Source organism: Dryobates pubescens, chromosome 12 (genome assembly GCF_014839835.1).
Source record: "Dryobates pubescens isolate bDryPub1 chromosome 12, bDryPub1.pri, whole genome shotgun sequence".
NCBI classification, from domain to species: Eukaryota; Metazoa; Chordata; class Aves; order Piciformes; family Picidae; genus Dryobates; species Dryobates pubescens.
In genome coordinates, this window is record NC_071623.1 from 3,766,119 (window position 1) to 3,791,487 (window position 25,369).

General features: G+C 47.9%; 2 protein-coding genes across 8 annotated transcripts in view; one reads left to right on the forward strand and one right to left on the reverse strand.

Annotated features, from left to right (window-relative positions):
- The window catches only part of BCL9 (BCL9 transcription coactivator), a 65,601-nt gene that overhangs the window by 16,833 nt on the left and 23,399 nt on the right, over positions 1-25,369 (forward strand). For 3 of the 7 annotated variants that reach the window (XM_054165837.1, XM_054165843.1, XM_054165842.1), the window contains exon 1: positions 15,769-16,028. The exons of 1 other annotated variant lie outside the window; for it this stretch is intronic. The gene's annotated coding sequence lies outside the window, so the exon portion shown is untranslated. Of the gene's footprint in view, positions 1-14,162; positions 14,223-14,253; positions 14,272-14,434; positions 14,577-15,768; positions 16,029-25,369 lie in introns of those variants that run through there. 3 more of the 7 variants (XM_054165840.1, XM_054165841.1, XM_054165838.1) reach the window with 3 other exon arrangements.
- On the reverse strand, positions 13,854-15,718 carry LOC128897630 (uncharacterized). Its single transcript, XM_054166144.1, has 2 exons — positions 15,650-15,718; positions 13,854-14,912 (listed from the first exon to the last, which is right to left on the reverse strand). Exons 1-2 carry the CDS (start codon positions 15,716-15,718, stop codon positions 13,854-13,856), a joined length of 1,128 nt encoding a protein of 375 aa, XP_054022119.1.

Genomic DNA, 25,369 nt, shown 5'->3' on the forward strand with positions numbered 1-25,369 from the left:
CAACATCTCCTTTTTCCCTGCTCCCTCATGTTGCAATTACTGATTTCTGTGCCCGTGCCTGAAGAACTGTAGTTTAGACTTGCTTTGCCATGCATTGTAGCCATTCTTGTTTAGGAAAGAGACTACAAAGGGGGTGTGGGAGAGAGAGAAAAAGAAGAAAGCTTTTTTTTCCTTGTGTGGCAGCTGTGGATGCTGGATATTAGAGAGAGACAAGCTGACAAACATCTGAATGAGTGGAAGAGAATCCTAACCCAAAGGGAGGAGTTGTGGTTTAGGTTAAAGCCACAAAGGAAGTGAAGGAGGTTACCACTTTCCTGTTTGTGGGCAGGAGGTTCTCCTTGTGCTCTTTTGAAGGCTTAGCTCTAGTTCATTCTTCCCTAGGAACATACTCTTCTGTGTACTTCTTGAAAAGCATTCGATCTGGCATCCGATCTTGGGAGTGACAAACATTCCCTTTATCCTCAGAAATCAGCAGGAGCTGGGAGCTAAAGAACTGGGAATCACAGTGTAATTTATAGAGCCAGATAGTCTAAAGCACCTCGTTAAGCTACGTGTCTTCTTTAGTGCTAGAATGTGTAGTCTTGTTTCTTTCTGTGTCTTCCTCAGGCTGATTCTACTCAGATTGTTTGATGTAGATACCTGTACCTCCAGGGCCTGCTGGCTCCCTGCAGGTCTCAGTTCTCTTTTGCTCCTGAGTGACTGGCAAGTTGTGTAGCCATCCAGCCTGAATGTAGTAGTCTCACATGCTGATAGCGGACAGGTCCTGAGTGCCATTGAGTTCCTACCAGCATGGCCTGTGATCAGTAATTTCCTTGGGTTTTTTTACTGCATGCTTTTCTTTTTATGGCTCAGAGGCTCTAACAGTAAAAAAGTTTCTTGTCTTAGCTCCATAACTACACTCTTAATCTGTGAGGAGAGAGAGATGTTAACTCTGGTGTGTCAGGAGGGAAAGAACACATCATTGCTCTTATGAGAGAGTGAGCCTTGTCCTGTGCCTGAGGAGTGCTGGCATGCAAGCTGGCTGTCAGCTGGTGACCACACAGTTAGAACCACTGTCAGTGACAGCGACTTCAGTTTGTACTTCCAGTGCCTTCTGATCACTGTGTGCTACTGTACATGAAAAGTGCATCTGAAAGGTGCTCCCTGAAGAGCCATTATGTGGTCTCTAACCTTCCATTAACAGCTCACCTTAGCCCCTAACCCTGGCCTGGGGATGCAAGAGTCATTTCATTTAGCAGGTGTGAAAACTGTAGTTTGCCACATGAGGATGATTGCTCTATCAGGTGTGTTACAGTTTCTGTTGTGTTTTGTTGATTGGTTGGGATTTTTTTTTGTATTTTAATTATTTTAAAGACTTTTTTTAGAACTAAAAGACGCCATTTAAGATTGATATGTGGCAAATGTGTCCTTTTATGCAGAGTCTTTCCTCTCAGAGACCTTCACAGTATTGATTTCAAGTGGATTTTTCTCCTCTGTTTTAAAACATTTCCTTTGCCTATGGATTTTCAACATTACTCACTGGATCTGTGTGCAGTGTGTGCCCCAGACTGTATAATCAAGCCAAAGTCCCTTACTGCTGGCCTTCAGGGACCACTTCTGAAGCTGGAAAGACCATTCATTTGTTGTATTCACTCAGTTCTGAGCAGCTATCCACCATTACATCCTTACTCCAGGATGTATGCTTTCATCTAACTGAGCTGTGGATCTGCTTTCAGCATGTGCTGGTGAATCCCAAACCTAGTCTGGCAACAGTCTTGTGCTATCCCTTGCTTGAGGTGAGTGGTATTAGTATGGATATTTTAGATAGAAAGGGAAGAGCCAAGCTTTAGATATAAAGGGAAGTGAAACTGTGAGTGGTAAGCAACTGAAATCGTAGGGTCATTTGGGTTTGGTATTAGCATTTTATTGCCTGAATTCATCCTAGTGGCCTTTAGAGTGGGGTGCTGGGTTTCTTTTTGTAGAAGGCAGAGGACTCAGCAGGGAGGCTGGGAATGCCAGTGCAAGCACAGAGCCTAAAGGAGTGAGGTACCATTGTCCTTTCAAGGGGAAGTGCCTGTGAGGAGCAGGCTGAGTTCCACCAGCCATTGCTCTGCCTCAGGAGGAGGCCCAGGGATCCATGCTCTGCTGCTCAGCGAAAAGCTCTGTGACAGCCAGCTGAAGGTGTGGGTTCAGCCATCTTTTGGTAGATCATATGTGTAAGGCATTGAAGAGACCTTAAAGCATCTGGCTTACAGTATTTGGCTTTGTTTACAGTAGTGTTATTGCCTTAGGGCCACAGAAAGTGCAGCTTTATTGAAATCATTGGAGTTGTGCTGGCTTGTGGCAGCAGGGAGCTGGGGACATGTTTTTTTTGGAACGTGTTGCCAGGAACCCTTTTCCTTGGGAGATGCTTTCTAAGGATGGCTCAAGTAAGTGCTGTGAAACATTGTCCTGATGGAAACAAAATGTGGAAATGGTTTGGTTGTAGAAAAACTTCTATTTGGTCCACACATCTGGGAATTTCAGAGTCTGCTATCCTAAGGCTCAGTCATTCTCTCCTTCCTCCTTGCCATCAAATCTAATTTTTGAAGATCATATATTCCTCCAAGAGCTGGGACACCATAGAGGACACTGCAGTCTCTGCATGTGGGGGAAACAGGGACCTGAATGAGGAAGCCAGCTGACTTGCATGGGACCCAGGCAGGCTAAAGTCCTGTGACCAGACAAGCAGTCGGGTAGCAATCTTCGTTGTCTTATTCTTAAGTGGAAGGTACCTGTGCCTCAGCATTTAAATGTTTACAAGAGATTCATGTTACAGTCTTTGATGCTGGCTACTCACACAAAAGCAATTACCAAAAATGCAAACGATCCTTAAGTGGCCTGCATATTTACCTGCATTCCTTCCATGCTAGCTAGACTGGTGGCATTCATTTTGCCTTTGGCTTGACAGAAAGGACAGGCAAAAGGTACAGGTTGTGTGTAGGAACAGCCCACCTTGTAAGCAAGCCAAGGCAACGGGAGTGTATCCCATCAGAGTTGCATTACCAAGGCAGATCCCCTGTGCAGCACCGTCTCATGTGTTAAGGGGATGCCCCAAAATACAAAGAATACATAGAATACATAGAATAAACCAGGTTGGAAGAGACCTTCAAGATCATCGCGTCCAACCCCTCAACCAATCCAACACCATCTAAACAACTAACCCACGGCACCAAGCAACCCATCAAGTCTTCTCCTGAAAACCTCCAGTGATGGTGACTCCACCACCTCCCCAGACAGCCCATTCCAATGGGCAATCACTCTTTCTGTATAGAACTTCTTCCTAACATCTAGCCTGAACCTCCCCTGGCGCAGCCTGAGACTGTGTCCTCTTGTTCTGGTACTGGCTGCCTGGGAGAAGAGACCAACATCTGCCTGTCTACAACCTCCCTTCAGGTAGTTGTAGAGGGCAATAAGGTCACCCCTGAGTCTCCTCTTCTCCAGGCTAAGCAACCCCAGCTCCCTCAGCCTCTCCTCGTAGGGCTTATGTTCCAAACCCCTCACCAACTTTGTTGCTCTTCTCTGGATTCGTTCCAGCAAGTCAACCTCCTTCCTAAACTGAGGGGCCCAGAACTGGACACAGGGCTTGAGGTGCGGCCTAACCAGTGCAGTGTACAGGGGCAGAATGACCTCCCTGCTCCTGCTGGCCACACTGTTCCTGATGCAGGCCAGGATGCCATTGGCCCTCTTAGCTGCCTTGGGCACACTGCAGGCTCATGTTCAGTCTACCGTCAACCAGCACCCCCAGGTCCCTCTCTGCCTGGCTGTTCTCCAGCCACTCTGACCCCAGCCTGTATAAAGGTATAGACAGAAACCTGCTGTCCTAGGTGTCTCTCAGGACCCTCAAGGCAGGTAGTGTAAGCAGATGTATTCACCCTAGGCAATAACCAGATATGATTTAAAATAAGCTGGCAGATTTTGTGCTCAGATGGGCTAGGAACATTGAGGCAGACGGTTACTGCAGTTCGGCTGCGAGAGGCCAACACCTTCCATGGAGAGGGACTAGCGAAATGTTTGGGCAGAAGTATGTCCAGTCATGACATCTGTTGCTTAAAGTGGTCCAGAGTTTGCACTGCAAAAGTACAGTAGTAAAATGCAAAAGAACGAGAGTGAAGCGTTTCTGTGGCTAATTGCTCCTGGGTTTGTTGGTATTGTCCTCTCTCATCTAGGACCCTGCAGCTTGGAAAGCTGCTGATCGTAGCTGCAAGAAGGTCAGCACCACGCTGGTGATAAGTCAGTGTGTAAAGCAAAGAGCAAGGGGGGAAATTGCTTGTTTCCTTTGGAGGGATCTCAGTGTTTAATGTAATCTTTGTACAACACCCGTAAATCAGTGACTGCTACTTTTGAAATGTATTTCCTTCATAAAAAGCTATTTGAAACAACAGGTAGCACCTATCCATTCAGTCTGAGCTCCCTTGACATTTTTAAATGACAGATAATGAAAACTCTCTTCATTATAGCTCAAGCAATTTCATCAGACTGTCACCAGCAAACAATGGCAAATTAAAGACTGAACAGCCCTCAACTCTAGTCTCCTAGGTGCATGTGTGAGAATACCCAATGTCTTCCCTACAGCTTCTAGGAAATGTAGGAGTTTGTTTCTCAGGTGGGAAGGGTTCTGGGATGCAAGGCACTGGAGGTCAGCAGGAACATGTTAAAATCTGTCTGCAAATCAGTGGTCAGATGGCATAAAAATGGAGCACAAATGTTGAGAATGCTAGTGGGTGAGAGACATGGCTTATCTAACAGAATGCTGAATCCTGCGCTGCCTTCAGTTTATGAATGGATTTAAAGCATGGTGCCAAACAGAGCATATTGCAGTTGTCTAATCCTTAGGTGACAGAGGCAGGCATGATAGTAGACAGAGCTGCATCCAAGAGGATTCATCAGAACCAGCCCAGTCAGTCTGGGCTGACTGTGAGAGTCAGTCCAGACCCCCTGAATCTGAACTGCCGAAGGGAAACCTAATCGAAGGAGCAGCTGTTGAGGTATGGTGTTAGCTTGTATTGCCCAGCTTGTCTCTCCCCAGCCAAGACTGCCTCAGGCTCACCTGGGCTGAGCATCAGTCACCCAGGTCCTTCCTCCCTTGCTCCCTCTGTTCAAATTAATGGGCTCATTCAAGCTACTCCCTACAGTTACATTAAAGGAAGACAGACATCAGAAGGGGCATTTCACAATAAAACATCATTTATATGAGATGGTCACGGTATGGAAGAGGCTAGCACCAGGGAGTGAATTATAAGGGTCCAGAGAAGAAAGAGGCTGTGGCAGACAGAGGATTGTTATTGGAGGACACAGGGAGCAAAATGACTGAGATAGAGGGTATAGGGTATAGATAAATAGTTAGAAATAGCCACAGTACTGTGATTTGGAAGGAAAATCAGTCACTACTTCAGTCAACAGTGGTGTGCAGTTTAGGGAGCTGAGTGGTAAATTACAGGCAGGTTAGGGCTCCAAGAACATCTGTGACCCTGTGAAATACTGGAGGGTTGCAGTAACAGTGAGTAAGATTCAGATCTCATCTATCTGAACATGAGTATCTCAAGGTGAAATAACAGAAGGAGAGGGGGCGGGAATATTGATTTCTGCCTCACAAAACAGACAACAACGCCTACTTTTTTGTAGCATGAACTTAAGCATTCGCTTTAATGGGCCAGTCTGCAGCATAGTAGGGCCTTGGTTTCTTCTTCATGTGCAATCTAGAGGGGAAGTCATGCTGAAGTTATTTATATTTTAGTGTAGCCTTGCAGGAGAGGCATGAACAAAATTTTACCCGTGTGCTGACAGTAGGAGCAGCTGTAGTCCCTGAGTGTAACCTGTCTGCTCCTGCCCTGCTGTACAGCAGGCGGGTGCCCTGAGCAGCTGGATGCTGGAGAAGCAGCACCGAAGGCACAAAAAGTCTGTCAGACCAAGAGAGCTGTCGTATGTGTTGGCAACAGATGACTTCTGTCTGTCTGAGGGCAGACTTAGCCTTCTATTTATCATGAGAAGGATTCTTCTAAGAAAAGGTGCTGTCTTCATCTGGTTATGGCTTTCTCAGAAATATTCCTTTGGGAATGAAATTTTGTTTGCTTGGGTTTATGCAATGACAGTGCCACACGTGAGCTCTGGCACTGTGGGGTGGGCATTACAGAGAACATAGCTGCATGGCTGTTGAAGGAGGCTTGCTGTCTTAGGTTAAGCTCACAGGTGGCTGAATGGAAGCATGAAGTGAGTTTGGCATATTTCTGAGCTGCTGCCATGCCTTTCCTCATTAAAGTCAAAGATTGTCATTCACATACAAAGGGAGTGTAAAGTCGTGGTTGAGAATCTTAAAAGGCTCAAGGGCCAGGCAGTTCCACAGCCCAGTTCTCCTGGCATCACCAGAGCACTCAGTGTGTGTTAGTGGTTCCCTGTAAAACATGAGGACAGTGTGATGGAAGCAGTGTTCCTGGGCAGACACAGATTTTGGAGTCTCATCTGTACACCAGAATCTCCCACCTTTGTTTCCTATTTTTTATTGTCTCATTTGCCTCATATTGTTTCATTTGCTTCAGTCTTTACTGCTAAGGCCGTCCCTCAGTCCCTAGAGATAAGAGAGGAATTCTGGAGGAAGACAGACTTTCCCTTAGTGAAGCAAGGTTGGGTTAGAGATTACCTAGACAAATACGTGGGCCCCAGTGGGATGCACCCACGAATGCTGAAGGAGCTGGCTAAGGTTATTGCTAAGCCACTCTCCATCATCTTTGAAAGGTCATAGAGAAGAGGGGAGGTGCCTGAGGACTGGAGGGAAGCAATGTCACTCCAATCTTCAAAAAGGGCAAGAAAGAAGACACAGGAACCTACAGGCCAGTCAGGCTCACCTTCATCCCTGGAAAGGTGATGGAACAGCTTATTCTAGAGGTCACTTCTAAGCACATGGAGGAAAAGATTTATCAGGAATAGCCAGCATGGATTCAGGAAGGGGACATCATGCTTGACCAATCTGATAGCCTTCTATAATGGTGTGACCAGATGGGTAGATGAGGAGAGAGCAGTGGATGTTGGCTACTTTGACTTCAGCAATGCTTTTGACACTGTCTCCCATAACATCCTCATACGTAAGCTTAGGAAGTGTGGGTTAAATGAGTAAATAGTGACGTGGATTGAGGACTGGCTGGAAGACAGAGTACAGTTCAGGGTATAGTTGGAGGCCTTTGGTATTCCTCAGGGCTCAGTACTGGGTCCAGTCTTGTTCAACATGTTCATCAACAACCTGGATGAAGGGACAGAGTGTACACTCAGCAAGTTTGCTGATGATACAGAACTAGGAGGAACGGCTGACATGCCAGAGGGCTGTGCTGCCATTCAGTGGGATCTGGACAGACTGGAGAGTTGGGCAGAGGTGAACATCATGAAGTTCAGCAAGGGCAAATGTAGAGTCCAGCACCTGGGGAGGAACAACCCCATGCATCAGTACAGGTTTGGGTTTACCTGCTGGAAAGCAACAATGTGGAGAAGAATGTGGGAGCGCTGGTGGACAATGAGTTCACCATAAGCCAGCAATGTGCCTTTGTGGCCAAGATGACCAATGGTACTCTGGGGTACATTAAAAAGAATGTAGCCAGCAGGTTGAGGGGGGTTCCCTCTCTATTCTGCCCTGATAAGGCTGCACTTGGAGTATTGTGTCAAGTTCTGGGCTCCCCAGTTGAAGAGGGAGACAGGAGCTACTGAAGAGAGTCCAACACAGCGCCACAAGTATGACTAGGGGCCTGGAAGATCTCTCTTACAAGGAGAGGCTGAGAGAAGAGACCTGGGGCTCTTCATCCTGGAAAAGAGAAGACTGAGAGGGGATTTTATCAGTCTATATAAATATCTAAAGGGTGGAGGTCATGAGGATGGGGCTGGGCTCTTCTCAGTGGTGGCCAGTGATAGGAACAAGGAGCAACGGGTACAAGCTGGAACACAGGAGCTTTTGCTTGAACTTAAGGAGAAACATTTTACTTTGAGGGTGAAAGAGCACTGGAACAGGCTGCCCAGAGAGGTTGTAGAGTCTCCTTCTCTAGAGACTTTCAAAACCTGCCTGGGTTCCTGTGTTCCTGTGCAACCTGATTTAGGTGTACCTGTGTGATCTCCAGAGGTTGCTTTCAAGCCCTGTCATTCTATGGTTCTGCGGTTCTGTGATTCCATGGTTGTATTTTCCTTGTGTTGCATGAGCATATGTTTTCCCAGATTCTGTTTACCTGATTTCCCTTCTGATTCAGTATCTTTTCTCTCCTCCTCTCTCTCTTTCAATCATAGGAGAAAAAGGTGAGCATTTATCTTTATGTCCACGTGGCATTTGCCTCGTACCTCCTTATTGACTTTCTAAATAGGGGAGCTTCCTGCAATTGGAATTTGTCAGAGTTTTGATGTGGGATAACGTCTTGAAGGGATACAGATCAACTAGAAGGCTCTCTGGAAATCCAGAAGAGTATTTTAATCATAGCCTCAGTTCCATGCTCTAGCCCAAGCTTTATTAAGGCTCAGAATGGTTTGGATATTCACATCTGAATAAAAAAATGCAAGACCAATATTTTTTCCTTTCCAGTGTAGATGGGAAGAGTGGGAAGGATAAGGCCTTTCTTCCCTAGCTGCATTTGCTATCATCTCTCTGCTGTTGCTGTAGGGTGATGTTATACAGCCAGTGCTGGTCAGATCCATCAGCCATTCCCCTTCCTAACAGAGCTCTGTGCACTGTGCAACCAGTGAGGCAGTAGTAATCAGTACAGGTGAACTACAGGTGGTCTCATGCCAGCAGTGGGGACAGAGTGGGAGTGTATGTGGGGTTTTTGTATATGTGTGTGTATATATATGATGACATAGATATACAAGCATTTCTCCCCTCTCTAAGTCCCACACAACTCAGGGTGCAGAGGGACTGTTCCCCTGAACTAAGCTACCAAAGTTCTCCGATGTTTGCAGGACTGAAGTTTAGCACAGCTGGAGAGACAGGATAATATCTAATAAAGACACTAAACTAGAAAGAATGCCACAACAATCTCTCCCCCTCCCCCAGGCCAAATTTCCTAATATTTTAGGAATGATATACAATAATTAAAAGACTTTCTGAAAGAAGGCTTTTATTTTCCAAGCTAATGGTGGATGTTAAACTACCCTTCCCTGTGGTTCTTTCTCATCTCTTTCACACTCTCCAGCTTTAGACTTCATCCTGCAGCAGGATTCATGAGGGCAGCTCCCTTGTGCCCATGCAGAGAGATCGTGGTGGTATGTGAACCATAGTCACCTGGATTCCTTACAGATTTTTTTTTCTTTCCTTTTTTCCCCCCTTTTTTTCTTTCCAGAAGGCTCATTAGAACATGCAGCCTTGTAAAACTCAAAGTTCATAAGAAAAGGATTTCATTGAACCTGAAGTCTCTCTCTCATCTTGAAGCTCCTCTGGTCAATTACACCAGAGCAAATAGAGTGCAACCCCCCCCACATCCCCCAGCTTAAAGCAAACCAACAAAGCAAAACATCCTCCCAACGATGTATCTTCTTTCCTTCCAACAGTGATAGCATTTTACACTCACTTTGCACAGGTGTACATGAGTGCAGAAGTTGGGAGGCAGTACAGAGAGTAAAGCTCTGAAGGAGTTAGTGGAGCTTCCCTGCTGGAAGGTTATCACCGCACTGGAAGAGGGGGATCTTGCCTTAGCAGACAAGAAATATGTGATGCAATTTCAGCAGAGTTTCTAGAGATAAAATAGCCCATAAACTGGAAAAAAAAAGAGAGAACATTTTGCAAGGCCCAAATGTGCCATGTCAAAGCTGCTAGAGAGAGATCCTTTGACTGTAGAAGCAGTGGTGTACTAACTACAGCCACACATGGTGACTACATGCCTTACCTGCAAGGAGGAGAGTGTAGTGTCTGTTGGCACATCCTTCTTAACGGTGACAGATTTTCTTGAGGGAAGATTTTAAGCATTTATGACTGAAAAGGCTTAACCTGCTGTTGCATTTGAGGTGAAATTTGTTTCATGTGCAAAGACTGTGTGATTGAGGAAGAGGCTCTGCTTCAGGGAATGAGTGGATGGTCAGGAGAGGTTAATGACTCCAGCCTTCACAGGCTAAGGTTCTGTGTCACCATTTTGCCTGCCCTCAATCCCATCTTCAAAAGTTCCTCAGATGTTTCCACCTCCTCCAGTTGTGCCAGTTCAGCTGCTTGTAGGGATGAAATCTACATTGGAGCTGGGCTGGGATTAAGGATTTGTTCTTGTTAGTAGGGCTTGTTGATTCTTCTAAACAGCTCACCTATGAGTGTGGCTACATAAACAGTTTCGCTGGCACAAATGAGTGGCACTAACTGTGCGAGAGCACAGCAAGATCCCCTTAAAATGGATTTGCAGCAAATGGAGTAGTGAAACAGAGCCACAACCCTACATGCTCTTAACATTATTTGCATGAGTAGCTCCATTGTATTTGAGTGGGACTCTACATACACATGTAAAATTGTTTGCAGGGCCAGGTCCTTAAAGAGAATAAAAGCTATGATTGGGATGTGCCATGCTCGGGACCGTATGTGGAAAGTGTAATGCAAACGAATTTTGCTGGCTGGCCTATCTTGCCTGCTCTGTCTGCTCTGCAAAACTGGAGCTCATGTAGCAACTTTCCTTAGGCTTGGTTTGCCCTTAATGGAAGGAGATCCTGCTTTTGAAAAGAAGGCCTGATCTTCTGTCCCTGCCACAGGCGGGGAGTTGTGAGGAGATTGTATGCGGTAATGTTTCCAAGATGTTCTTGGGATTTGCTGGAGTGCTCCAAAGAGCTGAAACAGCTGGCTTTTCTGGGGCAGCTTTTATGAGCTTGGCTGAAGGATAAGGCCTCAGTAGAGGGGGATGCTCTCAAGGTTGGCAGTGGCAGGCCCATGGTCTGGTGCTCCACTGCCTGAAATCCTGCCATGCAACCTGCCATTGCAGTTGAGATCATTTTAGAGCCTGTTGTTAGTTCCCATGGTAAAACATTTCAAGGACAGCGGGAGGGACTTCTCAGCTGGGAATCCCTGCCTTGGGAATTCACTGCTTGTGGCAGTTTGCTGTGGTGGATTCCCAAAGGTGGTGGGTGAAGTAGCAACTTAACTCTTGAGAGTGAAGCAAAACACCTTGATAGCTGCTATCTGGAGCCCCAAAGGGAGGAAGGAAGAGACATAAAGCCGTTGGAGGGGAGAGGCTTGGTGTGGTTATTTGAGACCGCTGCCTGCAGAGTTGCAGAGTCATTTATAACTGTTTGAAATGTGGGGGGATGGGGTCGGGGGGGATGGGAGAAGAGTTGGAAGAACCACAGCATCTGCAAACTGGTAGTGTTTTATGCTCCTTTTCCCTGATCTAACTCCTCTAGGGACAAGACAGTGAAGTGCTGGGTCAGAGGAGGGAGGAGAACAGAAAAGGCAGTCTGCTAACACCTCATATTTTACCACTGCTGTTGCTTGTGTCAAGATTGAAGCACAGGGTAGGGTTTTCAAAGGTACCTTCAGGAAACGGAAATTGGGTGCCTGGCTTCCTTAGGCTCCTTAGTAAAATCCTAGCCTCTGCTGCCCAGGGGAAACAAATTTCTTTTAAAGCAGACCACGGTGGGTCCCTGATGATGGTGAGAGCAGGACTAGGTCTTTGGTCTAGTGCACTATTAAGGCCTGTCTGTTCCTTACACCATGTTTTGCTGCTTAGTTGGTCTGCTCTATACAGCTACTGCTGTTGCAGCCTTTCCTGGGCTAGTCCACAGAGCTCTCTCAGGTGTGGAGCAAATAGTAGGCAGTACCTTAATACAAAAATAGTTGCATTCATGTACTGCCTACATGTACTAACAATGTATTAACAATTAGTACAACGATACAAAGAGGTTTATATGTCAGGTAAAGAAGCGTGCTGATCCGATGGCAACAAATGTGGTGGTTCAAGTGGAGCTAATCAGTCAGGTTTCACCAACACTTCAGCTTTAGAAAGCATTGCTGTCATCTGTGGAAAGGTACAGGTAGGGCTAGCATCGGTGGATCTGAAGGGCTGTCCAGAGATGAGTGGTTTCTGCTTTTGGGTTGTGGATCCTGGGAACTTGCAGACGGAGAGACTTATAATGGAGAGAAGCAAGCAAGAGGCATCAGCGGGCTGCAAGCCTGTCCATCGGGAAATGCTTAAAGGGTCTGGTCTGCAAGTTGGAAGGAACTGAAACTCACTGTTAAGAAGTATCCCTCTCAAGGAAGTGTATCTATCTAGGTTAGAAGGTATGAAATAGCTACTGTTGCAGTGGGCTGAGAAATGCTTCAGGGGTCTGGTCTTCAAATCAGAAGGGATTGAAACTCAGTGTTAAGAAGTATCCCCCTCAAGGAAGAGTATCTATTTAGGGTAGAAGGTGTGAAATAACTACTGTTGCAGCGCTCAGGAAACTGTAGAGTTCTTTACGGATCTTACCCGGTGGGCAGGGACCCAGGGAGAAGAGAGGTACAAAAAGAGGAAAAGCCTCTTAGGGACTGAGGGCTAGGTGGAGAAAGGAGGTGGTTTTATCGATCAGAGGGCTGTCCAGTGTGAATGCTCAGTGCTGAAATACAAAGAGTTGGGTTACTTAAAAGTGCGAGTTGGATGGAGTAAAGAGCTGGTCCTTTGAAGTCGAAGGGAGAACACACTCCACAGTTCTATTCACTTCTGTTGCATCGGCGAAACAGGTTATTCAGGCATCGCAGATATGCAAAAGTGATCAGCCTGCTTTCTCTCATTAGACTGCAGCAGTTCTGTGCATCTGTGTGCCACTGGTGATTTGGAAAGCTCTTCCTTACAACCCACAAGATCACTCCATTTAAGAATGTTTTGTGGAGGTGAAGAAGGATTAGTGGATGTTGAAAATGCTCTTTTCACAGAGCAAGTCAAAGTCTGAAAAGGGGGGAGGATTGCTGCAAATCTTCAAAACTCTTAACTCTCAGATGGTTTCAAACCACATTGTCATTTAATCCCCCCAGCATGGGCCATTTGTACAGGATAGGGCCCTTGAGCATATTTAGGAGTTGATAGGTTGTGTCTGTCGTTACTATCTGGTTCTTCCTTGTTGAGTTGCAAGCTGGTTCTTAGCCCAGTGCCTTCTCCCATCAGAAGAGGCCCTCAGCTCGCTCAGAGCTGCTCCATCAACCCGCTGGCAGCTGGTGGGCAGTCACTGGGGAGAAGAAACATGTGCCTCCTCCAGAAGCTCCCTCCTGCTTTCTTCTTGCCTTGCCAATGGACAACCATCCCCTTCCTTCTTCAGAAATATGTGGAAGGGAAATTCCGTGCTTGGTGTCAGCGGGCTGAATGTGCAGCTCCATACTGCTCCTGCCCACCCAGCAGCCGGCACCTCAGGACTGTGCCGCTTTTGGGATGACTTTCAGGATGATGACCCAGCATTGATGATTGCAATGCGCAGGGCCCACCTTGATGATTTCCCCCGTGCACCAAGGGGCACCCGGCGAAAGCGTCTCGGTGCAAACCGCCCTGCCAGCCAGGGTGCCTCTGGGCACCTCTGGTGCTAAGGAGGAGGACTGGCAGGGCACTCGCTCTAGGCCGGGCGGCCGCCATCGCATAGCCCCCCGGGAACCGGGCAAGGCCTCAGGGCGTAGCGGCGGGCGCCGCCCCCCCGGGGGGCCCGCACCGTTTCCGTTAGGGGGGTTGGCCCCGCGCGCCGCCTCCGGGGAGAGCCGGCTCCCGCGCCCCACGCTGACAGGGTCCCGCGCCGGCCCCTCCCCGCCTCAACCGGGTGCCTCCCCTGCGGATGCGGGCACCCAGACACGCGGAGCCCCCGCCTCCGCGGCCCCACCCGGGGAGCAGGGAGGCAGAAAGGGGGGGGGGGGGGGGGGTACTCCCGGGGCTCAACTCCGCTGAGGGGAGTTAAGGAGTGGTGGTGCGCAGGAGGGGCGGTCCCTTTAAGAAGCGCCTTAGGCGCGAGGTCTCTTTAAAAGGGGAGGAGGGGTGGGGCCGCCCCGAGGCGGGGGGACCGGCTATGTTAATGGCGGGGGCGGTGCCGCGGCGAGCGGGGAGGGGTGGGTGGCGCTTCTCGAGGTCCCGAGGGGGCGCTCGGCGCGGCTGGCCTGTCTCTTTAAGAGCCTGGCTGCTACCACTGTGTAGGCGCAGGCGGGAGGAGAGGGTGTGCGAGGGGGAAGGGAGGCAGTCCCCGCCCTCTCGCTGAGCGGGGCGGGGCGGGGGGCCGGTCGAGACCACTGCCCGGAACGGGGAGTAAGAGGCGGTCCCGCCGGCGAAGTGAGTAGGGGACAGTACCATTCCTGGGGCGGGGCGCGCGCGACGGGCGGTACCATTCCTCTCTCCGGGTTGCGGGACGCGGCGGGAGGGGGGAGGCGAGGGGGGGGGGGAAACGGTGTGGGGAAAACGAGGGGGAGGGGGGGAGCAGGCGGGGGGAGCGGGCGAGAGGGGCTGCGATGGGCGGTACCATGTGTGCGGGAAGGAGAGGGGGGGAGGCGCTGGCGGACAATGGAGCCTGTGTGTGTTTGCGGGAGGGGGAAGGACCCACCGTCGCCGGGGGGAGACGCTGCGCCGCCCCCTCCCGCCCGGGGCTGAGAGGAGCTTCGGCCCCCGCCTCTCCCCCACGGCTCGGCGGTGAGTGAGGGGGAGGCGGCGCGGCGGGCACCGGGCGACCACCGGCACCGGCCGCCGCCCGCCCAAAGTTTGAGAGTTGGGGGAGGCCCGGGGCCCGGAGGGGACGCCGCCGACGGCTGCGGGGAGCGCTGCCTCCGGGACTGCGGCGCCCCGGTGGCTCCGCTGGCGGTCCCCGGGCGCCCGGGGTTCTGCTCGACTCCGCGGCGTGTCGCGCTGGCTGCGCCGCGCGGAGGGGTGTGGGGTGCCCTGAGGGTGTGCTGCGTGGCGGGGGGTGGAGGATGCTCTGAGGTGCGCGGGGTGCCCCGGGACTGCGCTCGGTGGAGGGCCGTGCAGAAGCTGTGTCCCGAATGAAAGGGGGTGGGGGGGAGGGGGGATGGTGCTCCGTGGTGCAGGGGATGCCCTGGGGGCTGCGCTTCTTGGAGGGATGTGTGGTGTGCAGGGGATGCTCTAGGGGTAGTGCTCTCTGGGGAGGTATGTGGAGTGCAGGCGATGCTTTAGGGCTGTGCTTTACGGAGGGATGTGTGGGCTGCAGGGGACGCCCCGGGGGCTGTGCTCTGTGGAGGACCATGTGAGGTGCTTTGGGGTGCACGGGAAGCCCTGGAGATTGTGCTGGATGGATGGGCATATGGAGTGCTTTGCGTTGCATTGTGGTGCCGGGGGTGCCCTGGGGGTTGTGCTATATGAAGGGGTGTGTGGGTTACTCTGGCTTGTCGGGGTGCCATGGAGGTTGTGCTGCGTGGACGAACGTGTTGGGGTGTCCTTGTTTGCATTTGTGGTGCATGGGATGCCTTAAGAGCTGTGCTACATGGATGTGTATGTGGGATGCCCTGTGGTTTGGGGCATGCACTTGGGACGTGGCTTCTGCAGTGGGGAGGGATGTGTGGGGTGCACCGAGTTGCGCTGGGGTGCTCGGGGTGGCCACGTGGCTGTGTTGTGTGGAAGAGCCTTGGCTGAGGTGAGCTGCAGCACTGGGGTGCTTTGGAGGGCATGATGTATGAGTAGGTGAGTGGAGTGCTTTGCACTCTGTTGAGGTGCAATGATGTGCTTGGGGTGCCCTAAGGGATATGCTGTACGGTGAGGACGATGTTGGGTGGATAGAGAGGTAGTTCTGAGGTTTTAATCCCAGTGAGGGACTGGGGCATTGGATAGCGGGGGCTGCAACACCGGGGCTGTGCTATTGGGGCTGGGAGGTATGGGCTGTCCTGGGAGAAAGTGCCTGAGAACTGGGCATGCAAACTCTGTGGGGGAGCTGAAGTAAAGGGCTGAGGCACAAAGGTCTACAGTAGGGATGTAGGGAATGGAGTAGGAGGTGAAGCATGCAGGGGGGTATGGGAAGGGAGATGTTAGGTCATCTGGGATGTGCTGTGAGGAAGGGATGGGGGGCTTTGTTGCAGGAAAAACTGTCTTCAGGAAGGGATGTGGAGAGGTGGATGAAGAAGTGTGGAGTATGAGGTAAGCTGGGGAGAAAGAAGTTGATACACAAGAGGATGGTCATAGTGATGGGCGGATGTGAGAAGCTGGGACTTGAGTGGCACTGTAGTATTGGGAAGCACTCCGAGCCAGAATATGGGGTGATAAGTACTTTCAGCAGAGAAGAGTTGGTGCATGTGGTTGTAAAGGGAATTGTAGGTGTCCAGAGCTGGGAATCAGTGCAGATAGTTTAGGGGAGCATGCTTCTAGGGAAGCTAAGCAAGTAGTGTGGAACTGGAATGTGGGATAGTTGTGCAAGAGGAGTTTGTGGGATACTAAGAGTGTGGGAAGGAACCATATATGTAGGGATTGTGGGGAAGAGTAGTATCTGACAAGGCAGGGGAAATGTGTTTATTTGGAAGTGTTTCTGTTAGGCAGAGAAGAAGCACTGTGCTTGTATGCCTGAGGGAGTCCATGCCCTGGCCTTACTGCAGAGAGGTCTATGGGAGGCTGTCTGAGGGATGGGAGAAGCTAAATCTGTAGAGAGACTGGAAGTTCATGAGGTTAAGTGTTGGACAACAGGAGGAAAACAACCAACACTGGAGACTTGAAATGATGGGACAGGTGGGTGCATGCAAGCAGGGAGGCTCTTGGATGAGAGCATGCTCTATTTGTTGGCCAACTTTCTGTTCCTGAGACCACTGTGTAGGTGTCTGAGTGATGGGACTAAAAAGAACTCTGACAATTCAATCCTTGCGATGTGGAAGGTGGATGTTGCCTCTAGGAGGGTAGACAAAGCATGAGGATGCAGATGGGGAGGATCTGATGTGACAGTCAATTGTGGATTGTTATTTGGATACAAGATATTAAGGTGGGATGATTACATGGTTAGTGGTTTAATAGTAAACAAAGTGAGAATCAGGAAACAGTCATGCAGCAAAGAAAGAAAGCATGGATCAGTAATTGGCAGTAGGGAGCTGATTGTGGAACAGTTCAAAGCCCACCAATGTGAAAGGGAAGATGCTTTACTCTCAGGTGCCAAACCTGATTGGGGCTGTGAAACTGGCTGGGAAATAACCACGAACCCCACTTGCTGTGAGAGGCAGACAAAGTCTTGTAGCTCTTGCTTTGTAAAGCAGCGTTTTGGGCATTAGCTTTACTGACTGGTGCAGAGAAGAAGCGATTGTGCCAAGTCAAGTTTGTCTCGTCAAGCCTCTGTCTTGGTGACCAGTTGCTTTACTGTTGAAGTACAGTTGGAGAAAGTGTGGAAGACAGTTCTTTAAGTTTTGTGGGGTTCCAGCAGCATTTATTTTCCTTGAAAGCATTTTTTTCTCTGTGGAAACTGCACATAGATATCAGGATGCTCTGAAGCATCTTTAAAGGTTTCAAGCTTTAAAAGCAGGAGGAAAAATGTGATGTGGATTATTTTGCTTCCCCCCCCCCCCATCTGTTTTGTTGGAAGATAATATTTGCTCAGTCATTGCTCAAAACATTACAAAAACAAATGTTGGAAAGCTAGGCAAGGCATTACATGAAATCAAATAACAAAACTAATGGCAGCGCGTGGAAGGGAAGAATTAACATCTCAAAACAGCTTTATTCCTGTCTGCTTTTTGTTTGCCTCTCTCCTGTTTAATATTTGGGCTGCAGTGATGGATTGCTCTCTGCACTGGGATGTTACAGGTGTTGAACTGGTGAAGTTAAATAGAGGCTAACGCAGTTATGTGTTCATCCTGTGCTCACAGCAGAGGTGTGCTAGCAGAAGTGCACATGCCCATATCCTGTGGCAGGCTGATCTGGGTTTGTTTCTTCTCCTGGGAATCATGAGAGTTGCTTTGGTGAGGTATAGCCATTTTGGACAAGTTGGCATGATGGCTGTGTTGCGGTGGGGGTTTTTTTGCTTGTTTGTTGGGGTTTTGTTTGTGGTTTTTTTTGGGGGGGTTGTTTAACAGTTAGCTCCCAAGAGATTGTTTTTAATGAACGTGTCTCTTCCCTCCCCCCCCCCCCCCCCCCCCCCCCTTACTCGGAGCATAAAAATGTCTCAAGGGCTTATATTCTTTCCTTGTCTCCCTTGCTGGCCCCTCCTCAAACAACAAAAGAATGGCAGCTTTCTTTTTCTAAGATGGAGTTAGCAACGATGTCAGTTTTGTGATTTGGGAATTTTCCCGCTGGGGTGGGTGAGGTTTTTGTTGTTGATATGCCTTCGGAATTCTTCTTTTTTTGTCGGTTGCGTGTGAGGTGAGTTGGTTGGTTGGTTTTGGGGCTGTTTTAGGTTTTGGGTTGGGAGTTTGGCTTTTTGGTTGTTTTTTTTTGGGGGAGGGTTGGCTTGTTTGGTTTTTTTTTTTTTTCCTGTGAAGAGAGGTCTGGGGATCTCGGATCTCTCTGCACTGTTGTGAACTCTTAACACCTTAATTGAAGGGGTGGAGATGCTGAATCACTAACAAAGCCTCCTTTATCCAAAATGTTAATCAATCATTGACGTTAAATAAGTGTGAACAAAACCAAACAAAAAAAAAATCCCACCCTAAACAAGTTTTTGTCGAAGTCGCCCTCCCATTCAGCTGCTCATCTTTGGTCAGGTTAACGTGAGAAATTCTTTTGGGGGGGGATGTACTTTGTGCGTATACCTACTTCGTTTTGCCGATGTTTGGTAAAAGTTCTGGTGCTGACTTCCCAGGGTGGTTTTCCCAATACAGATTATTTAGCTCATGGATGCCATGCAGATGTTTCAGGGGAAACTGATCTTCTCCGGTGTGAGGGAAGTAACTAGATTGTGACACTACTGTCGAAAGCATCTTTTTCGTGGACCAGGGGGGTGTGCATAGGTGTCCTTTAAGGTTTTTGTGGGTTTGGGGTGGTGTTGTGCTTTTCCTCTCTTGTGATCAGTTAAGTTTGTTTATTGGTCAACACAGTCTTCTAAGTGAGTCAGGACCTGAATTTTAACGTGAAAGAAAATAAATAGGTTTCTGTTCATACAACCAGAAACTTTGTAGATCTCTTCTTCAGTATGTTATGAATACAAAGGGTGTGGACTCTTGCTTCCCTCCCCCCCCATCTTGCATTTCATCTTTACAGTTCATGTACTTGGATTGTTTTCAGTTGGGGTTAGTCCACAGCCAGAGAAACTACATTTGTCACAAAATAGCCAAATATAGAAACTAAGGCAACTATAAGCCACAAGGCTAAAATATTAATATACAACAGCTTTTCTGAACGGTTTTTATGTTTGTGGTGGAACAGAGTACCTTTGATCCATATTCGCTAGCGATTCAAAGGCTCGCTGCTCTGTTATGTGTTGACTTCCTATACCTATTTCTACATGTTTCTTTCTATATATTTTTTTTCCCCCCTCTTTGAGTTTCTGATGTGTTGTGTCAATTCTGTTCCCTTGTGAGCTGTGCCTGTGGCTTAGGAATTTTGTTGGTCTTTTATAAATTCAATGGGGGAAAAAAGCCCCAACCCGAAAACTTGAACCTGTGGAGCCATTTCCACTCAAGTCAGTATTTGAGCGAATTCCCAGCTTAAATGTCAGCTGTGTTACCTGGTAGGGTGTGATCTCTTCTGCTTTCTAGAAGTTTACCAGAATTTCTTTGGAGCAATACAGGCAGCCTTCATAAAATTCTTCTATTTAGTTCACTTGGCCTTGGACTTCGCAGAAATCTCTGTGCCTTGGTAAGGTCTGTGTTCTGTTTACACAGACATGAAGTCCTTTAACCCAGCAAGGTTTGCTATGGGCTTGGAATTCCTGCTCACAAGCTCTGCTGGAGTTCCTCTAGTCTTTCTGCTCACAAAATGAAGGTATTAACCCAGGTTTTCAGAGCAGTTTGGAGGGAGGTCTCATTGGCGAGTTTTTGTCTGAGCGCTGCTCTGCCTGTGTTATGTTAAATAGTTTTCTTCTTGTACCTTTACTTGTCAGATAGGATTTTTTTTCTTTTTTTCCAAGAGTTTAAACATTTTGGAGCTGGATCTCCTTTGTGGCAGGGACTGTACAAGTACAGAAGAACAGAGACCTTATTCATAATGAGGACTTCTGGATAATCTTGAAGAAATCGAGCAGAAAACCCCAACCCATCTATTGGGAAATTTCTGAAGAGGTGCCTTTAAGACTGTATGGTCTTGCAAACTTGCACTAAACAGCCACAGCAAAATATAAGGTGATATTTTAATGTGTGCTGAATCCAAATGAGCAGTGCCAATGTTGACTTCATATTTTTGAAGAAATGAGGTTGTACTTTGTCACTGTACCTGAACGTATCAGCCTAGCTGCCCTCTGTTACTATGCCTGTGAGCATTTCTTTTCTGTGCTGGAGTTGGCTTTTGAGGAGTCCTTGGTGCTTGCCCATTTTGATTCTGCACCACTCCTCTGTGTGTGCTGGTACTGTTGCTGAAGCAGCTGTATGCTAAAGCAGATCAAGGAACTAATCTGGCAAAAAAAAATCATTCCACTTGGGCTGCATCACTTTGCCAAGCTGGTTCGCTGTTTGGCCACGCAAACGGTTGTAAGAGGCACATCGCAGTGTGGTGCAGGGGTGTAAGTAAGTATTGGTAGCAGCAGTTTTTCAAGCTGGCATTGCTGCCAAAGGAATGCTCATCTAGCTCTACCTCTTAAGAGTCTGCTAAGCTTGCTAAATGTTATTTACACCTATTTGTTACAGCTTCCCTTGCCTGAGAACACTTCCTTCAGCTTACCTGGTCCTTTCTGCCAAAATGTTTCTCATCTCTGAATATGCATGCAATGTATATAAAGGGAAGCCCTCTCTAAGAAGCTTTAAACAGGGCAACAAAAAGAGTATGGTGCTTTAGCTATGGAAAAGTTTCTGTTGCTTCAGGACTGTCTGATTATACACAACATGTAGTGTAAATTGACGATGGACTATTTAGTATGGTTGCAATTAAGCAGTGAAACTCATGCTGGGAGAGTCATCAGGAGCAAGAATTCAACAAGAGTTAAGAAGGATCATATGTCTGTAGGAATACGAGGAATATTCAATTATCATAATCAGTGACAGTAGAAATTTTGGAAGAGGTATGAAGCCTGTGGTCTAAACCTTGTTTTTTTATTGTGCTCTAACAGATGTGCTTCTATATTGGGAAAGAGAGGGAGGGAGCTTATTTTGCCTGGTTTTGCTTACTGGGTTCTTGCACACTTCTCTGAAAACTCGACTGAGACCACTGTGTGAGATGTGCCATTAAACTGCATAGGCTTTTGGTTGCCTCCTGGTGACCCATCCTGAAATCTAGTCTGAGCTACCAAACTAGGAAGTTTGTGAAGTGAACTGCTGGCTACCTGACTTTTTTCACGCTTGTTTTGTTCTGTCTTCTGTGGGTTGTTCTTAACTTGTTCTTCAGCAGAGTCAGATCTCAACGCTAGTTGAATTTATTTTAGAGGCTTCTAAAATTTGAGTTTACTGTATTTGAGGAATGAATGCTATCTCTTTAGAGTTGATAGACATGCTCCCACATCTCCCTTCTTTCCCCCCTTTTTTTTTTTCTTCTTCTTCAGACAGGCTTAAAAGCAGAGGGGAGCTCTTTGTGTTTGGCCCCTGAGAAGAAGGCAAACAAGAAGGGAAGGGAGGTGAATAGTGGAATTGTAAAGTGATTGGTTTGTTTGCTTGTTTCTAAAACTTGGGCAGAATCAAGGAAATGTGTTTGGAGGAAGTGAAATGGAATGTATGCTTTACCCATACTGATGTCAAGTGCTCATTACTGGTACAATCTATGACAAAAAAGTGTTATGATACATGCAATAATGTAACTGCATATAGAACTGAGAGAGAGCTTTCTACTTCCTGTATTGAGTTCAGAGCAGTTGTGCCTCTCTGTATGGCACGGATAGCCACACAGCTGCCTGCTCAACATCTATCATTTGCAATTGGTCTTGAGCTGGTTGCCCTGTTTCCATGGCCATTAGACCTCTGAAGAAGGTAGTGCTGTATTCTTGCTACTTAGCTTTCTGGTGGGGCTGTCTGAACAGCAGCAGAACAAGGGAGCTTTAAACTGCTGACCCATCTTGTCACCTGATGGTCTTCATGTGCCTATTGTTAGTTCTCCCTGCCTTTTGAACAAAGGGTGCAGATATCTGTTTCATCTTATCAGTAGGGTGGCTGGGGCCCATGGGCTCTTTTAAAACCGGGTTAGGTTGGATTTGGTGGTGAACTTGAGAACAGAACTTGGCTCTTAATTCACCTGCTATTTGTCTTCTTGACCCTGTTACTTACACTCTACAAATTGCTTTAAATCTGTGGGTCTGCTTGTGTATGTTGCGTGAAGCTTTCTTTGCCACCTTTGCAATGTGTGCAGTTACACAAAACCTGAAGGAAAATTCTGGTTTAGTGGTCATTGCTGAAAACACTGGGTAAGATCAAGCCCTAGACCCTTCTTCAGGTTTCTCATGCCTGTGCTTTCTGCATCTTACTAAACTGACTTCTTCAGATGAGGGAGTTGGTCTCTTCTCTCAAGCAACCAGCACCAGAACAAGAGGACACAGTCTCAAGCTGTACCAGGGGAAGTTTAGGCTGGAGGTGAGGAGAAAGCTCTTCACTGAGAGGGTTGTTCATCATTGGAATGTGCTGCCCAGGGAGGTGGTGGAGTCCCCATCCCTGGAGGGGTTCAAGAGGGAATTGGATGTGGCACTTGGTGCCATGGTCTAGTCATGAGGTCTGTGGTGACAGGTTGGACTTGCTGAACTTTGAGGTCTCTTCCAACCTTGGTGATACTGTGATATCACTGTTGCACTGCCTGGTGAAATTACAGCATTTTATCTACATACCAATCTGGGTTTGTTTGATTGATTAGAAATGTGTTATTTGCAGTGTAATGTAGAGCAAAGCTGTAGCCTGTCAAGGTGAGCAGCCACAGCTTCTATAGTGAGAGCTGTTACAATGCAGAGTTTAGGTGACCTTATGCATGGAGAGACTCTTTGGAACTTCCCCCAGTGAAACTGAAGCTTTCCACCACTTTTTATACGTATGTGTGAGAAGGGAGTAAAGAACTTCAGGCCACAATGGCTTGACAGCTTGTTAACAAGAAAATGCTTTCTTCTGTCTCAAAAAAATCTAAATAAAATTAACCTCCTTGTGGCTGTGGATGGAAAGTTGAAGCTGTTAGGCAAATAGCCACCATCCAGCAGAAATGCTTCTGAATGTTCTTGTGAAAGTTAGCTTTGATTTGACAGCGATGAGTCTTTGAAAGTAGCGCTCTGTTTATGCCGTGCAGTAAATACTTTGAAGCGCTGTTGGGGTTTGCTGCACATGCATGGCTAACTAGAAGAATATTAAACATGTGCATCTGGAGTGGAGTGGAGTGAGGGAGGGTCCTGCAGCAGCTGGAGCTGCATGCTCCTCTTACTTTCATAAGATCATGTCAAAGCAGTGGTTTGATAATAGAGCTGGTTATGCAACTGCTTAATTTCTCGCCAAAATAACATTTTCAGATGCAGTGTTTTGAGATCTTTTAGAGTGACCTCGTGTTATTTATCAAATGTCAGTTTTTCATCCCAGGAGCTTTGATATAATCATGTAGCATGGTGGAGTACTGTGTACGTGCAGTCTTTGCTTGCTGGAGTTCTTTGAAGTGCCTTACTCTTTAGAAGAGTCGTTGCTCTATTGAAGATCCTACATTTAATAGCTGGGAAACCAGTATCCAGAAGTGAACTGTTGCTGAAGGTTGTGCTATATCTGACATGCCTAATATGAGCCTAAAACCAAAGCAATGAGAGGTTCAATGCACCAGGAACACCATACTCCTTGACATGCATCTTACCCAGCAGTAAGTTAAGCGGAGTATAGTAGTTCTTCAGCTGTTGCCCCCGTGAGAATGCCTGGTTTGCAGTGCTGAGCTCCTCAAGTGTGAACACCTGCTGCTACAAAATAGCAGGAGGAATCATGTAAGGAAGAGAAGCAGAAGGAATAGCTGCTGGTGACAGTCCTGAGTGAACACTGGTCTCACAAGTGGTGCTGGAAGATAGCAATACTTAGGGAAGCTTTGCAAAACTGCTTGTTTTGGATGAAAGACACCTCTTGAGGTGAAGGTTAAGATGAAGGAAGGTGTGTGGGTCACCCCCAGCAATTCTAACAGTGTGAAGTATATTCAGGAATAACTGCTTGCTGTAGCACTGCATTTTCTGTGGAGGATGCCTGTCTAGTACTGACCCTTCCTAGCCCCACTTACCTTATGAAAACTGGCAAGATTGTAACCTGAGGAGTTGTGCCTGAGGATGGTTTCTTACCTTTCTTTCTGGAAGCCTAGGGAAGGGGTGCTGAAATTAAAGGAAAAGCACTTGTTTTGTCCTGTGCTGAGCTGATAGGTTGCTTGTTTTTCCCAAGCCTTCTGTTTAAACAGTATGTCGTTACTACATGTTGAAGAACAAACCATCTTCTCCATCCTGTCTTCCCATCCATTATTTCCACATCCTTCTCACTCCCTCTGCAGATTAGTTTCTAAATAATGGGTTACTGGCAAGCGAGACACAAATGATCTTTTACCTCTAGTGGTTCATGTTCACAGTATCACAGTATAACTAAGGTTGGAAGAGACCCCAAGGATCATCAAGTCCAACCTGTCCCAACAGACCTCACGACTAGACCATGGCACCAAGTGCCACGTCCAATCTCCCCTTGAACACCTCCAGGGACGGTGACTCCACCACCTCCCTGGGCAGCACATTCCAATGACGAACGACTCGCTCGGTGAAGAACTTTCTCCTCACCTCGAGTCTAAACCTCCCCTGGCACAGCTTGAGACTGTGTCCCCTTGTTCTGGTGCTGGTTGCCTGGGAGAAGAGACCAACCCCCACCTGGCTGCAACCACCTTTCAGGTAGTTGTAGAGGGCAATGAGGTCACCTGTGAGCCTCCTCTTCTCCAGGCTAAGCAACCCCAGCTCCCTCAGCCTCTCCTCACAGGGCTGTGCTCAAGGCCTCTCCCCAGCCTTGTTGCCCTTCTCTGGACACCTTCAAGTGTCTCGATGTCCTTCTTAAACTGAGGGGCCCAGAACTGGACACAGGACTCAAGGTGTGGCCTAACCAATGCAGAGTCCAGGGGCACAATGACCTCCCTGCTCCTGCTGGCCACACTATTCCTAATACAGGCCAGGATGCCATTGGCCCTCTTGGCCACCTGGGCACACTGCTGGCTCATGTTTAGGCGGCTGTCAATCAGCACCCCCAGGTCCCTCTCTGTTTGGCAGCTCTCAGCCACTCTGACCCCAGCCTGTAGCTCTGCATGGGGTTGCAGTGGCCAAAGTGCAGCACCTGGCACTTGGACTTATTAAATGCCATCCCATTAGACTCTGCCCATCTGTCCAGTCAGTCGAGGTCCCTCTGCAGAGCCTTTCCACCCTCTAACTGACTAACATCCGTTCCCAGCTTGGTGTCATCTGCAAACTT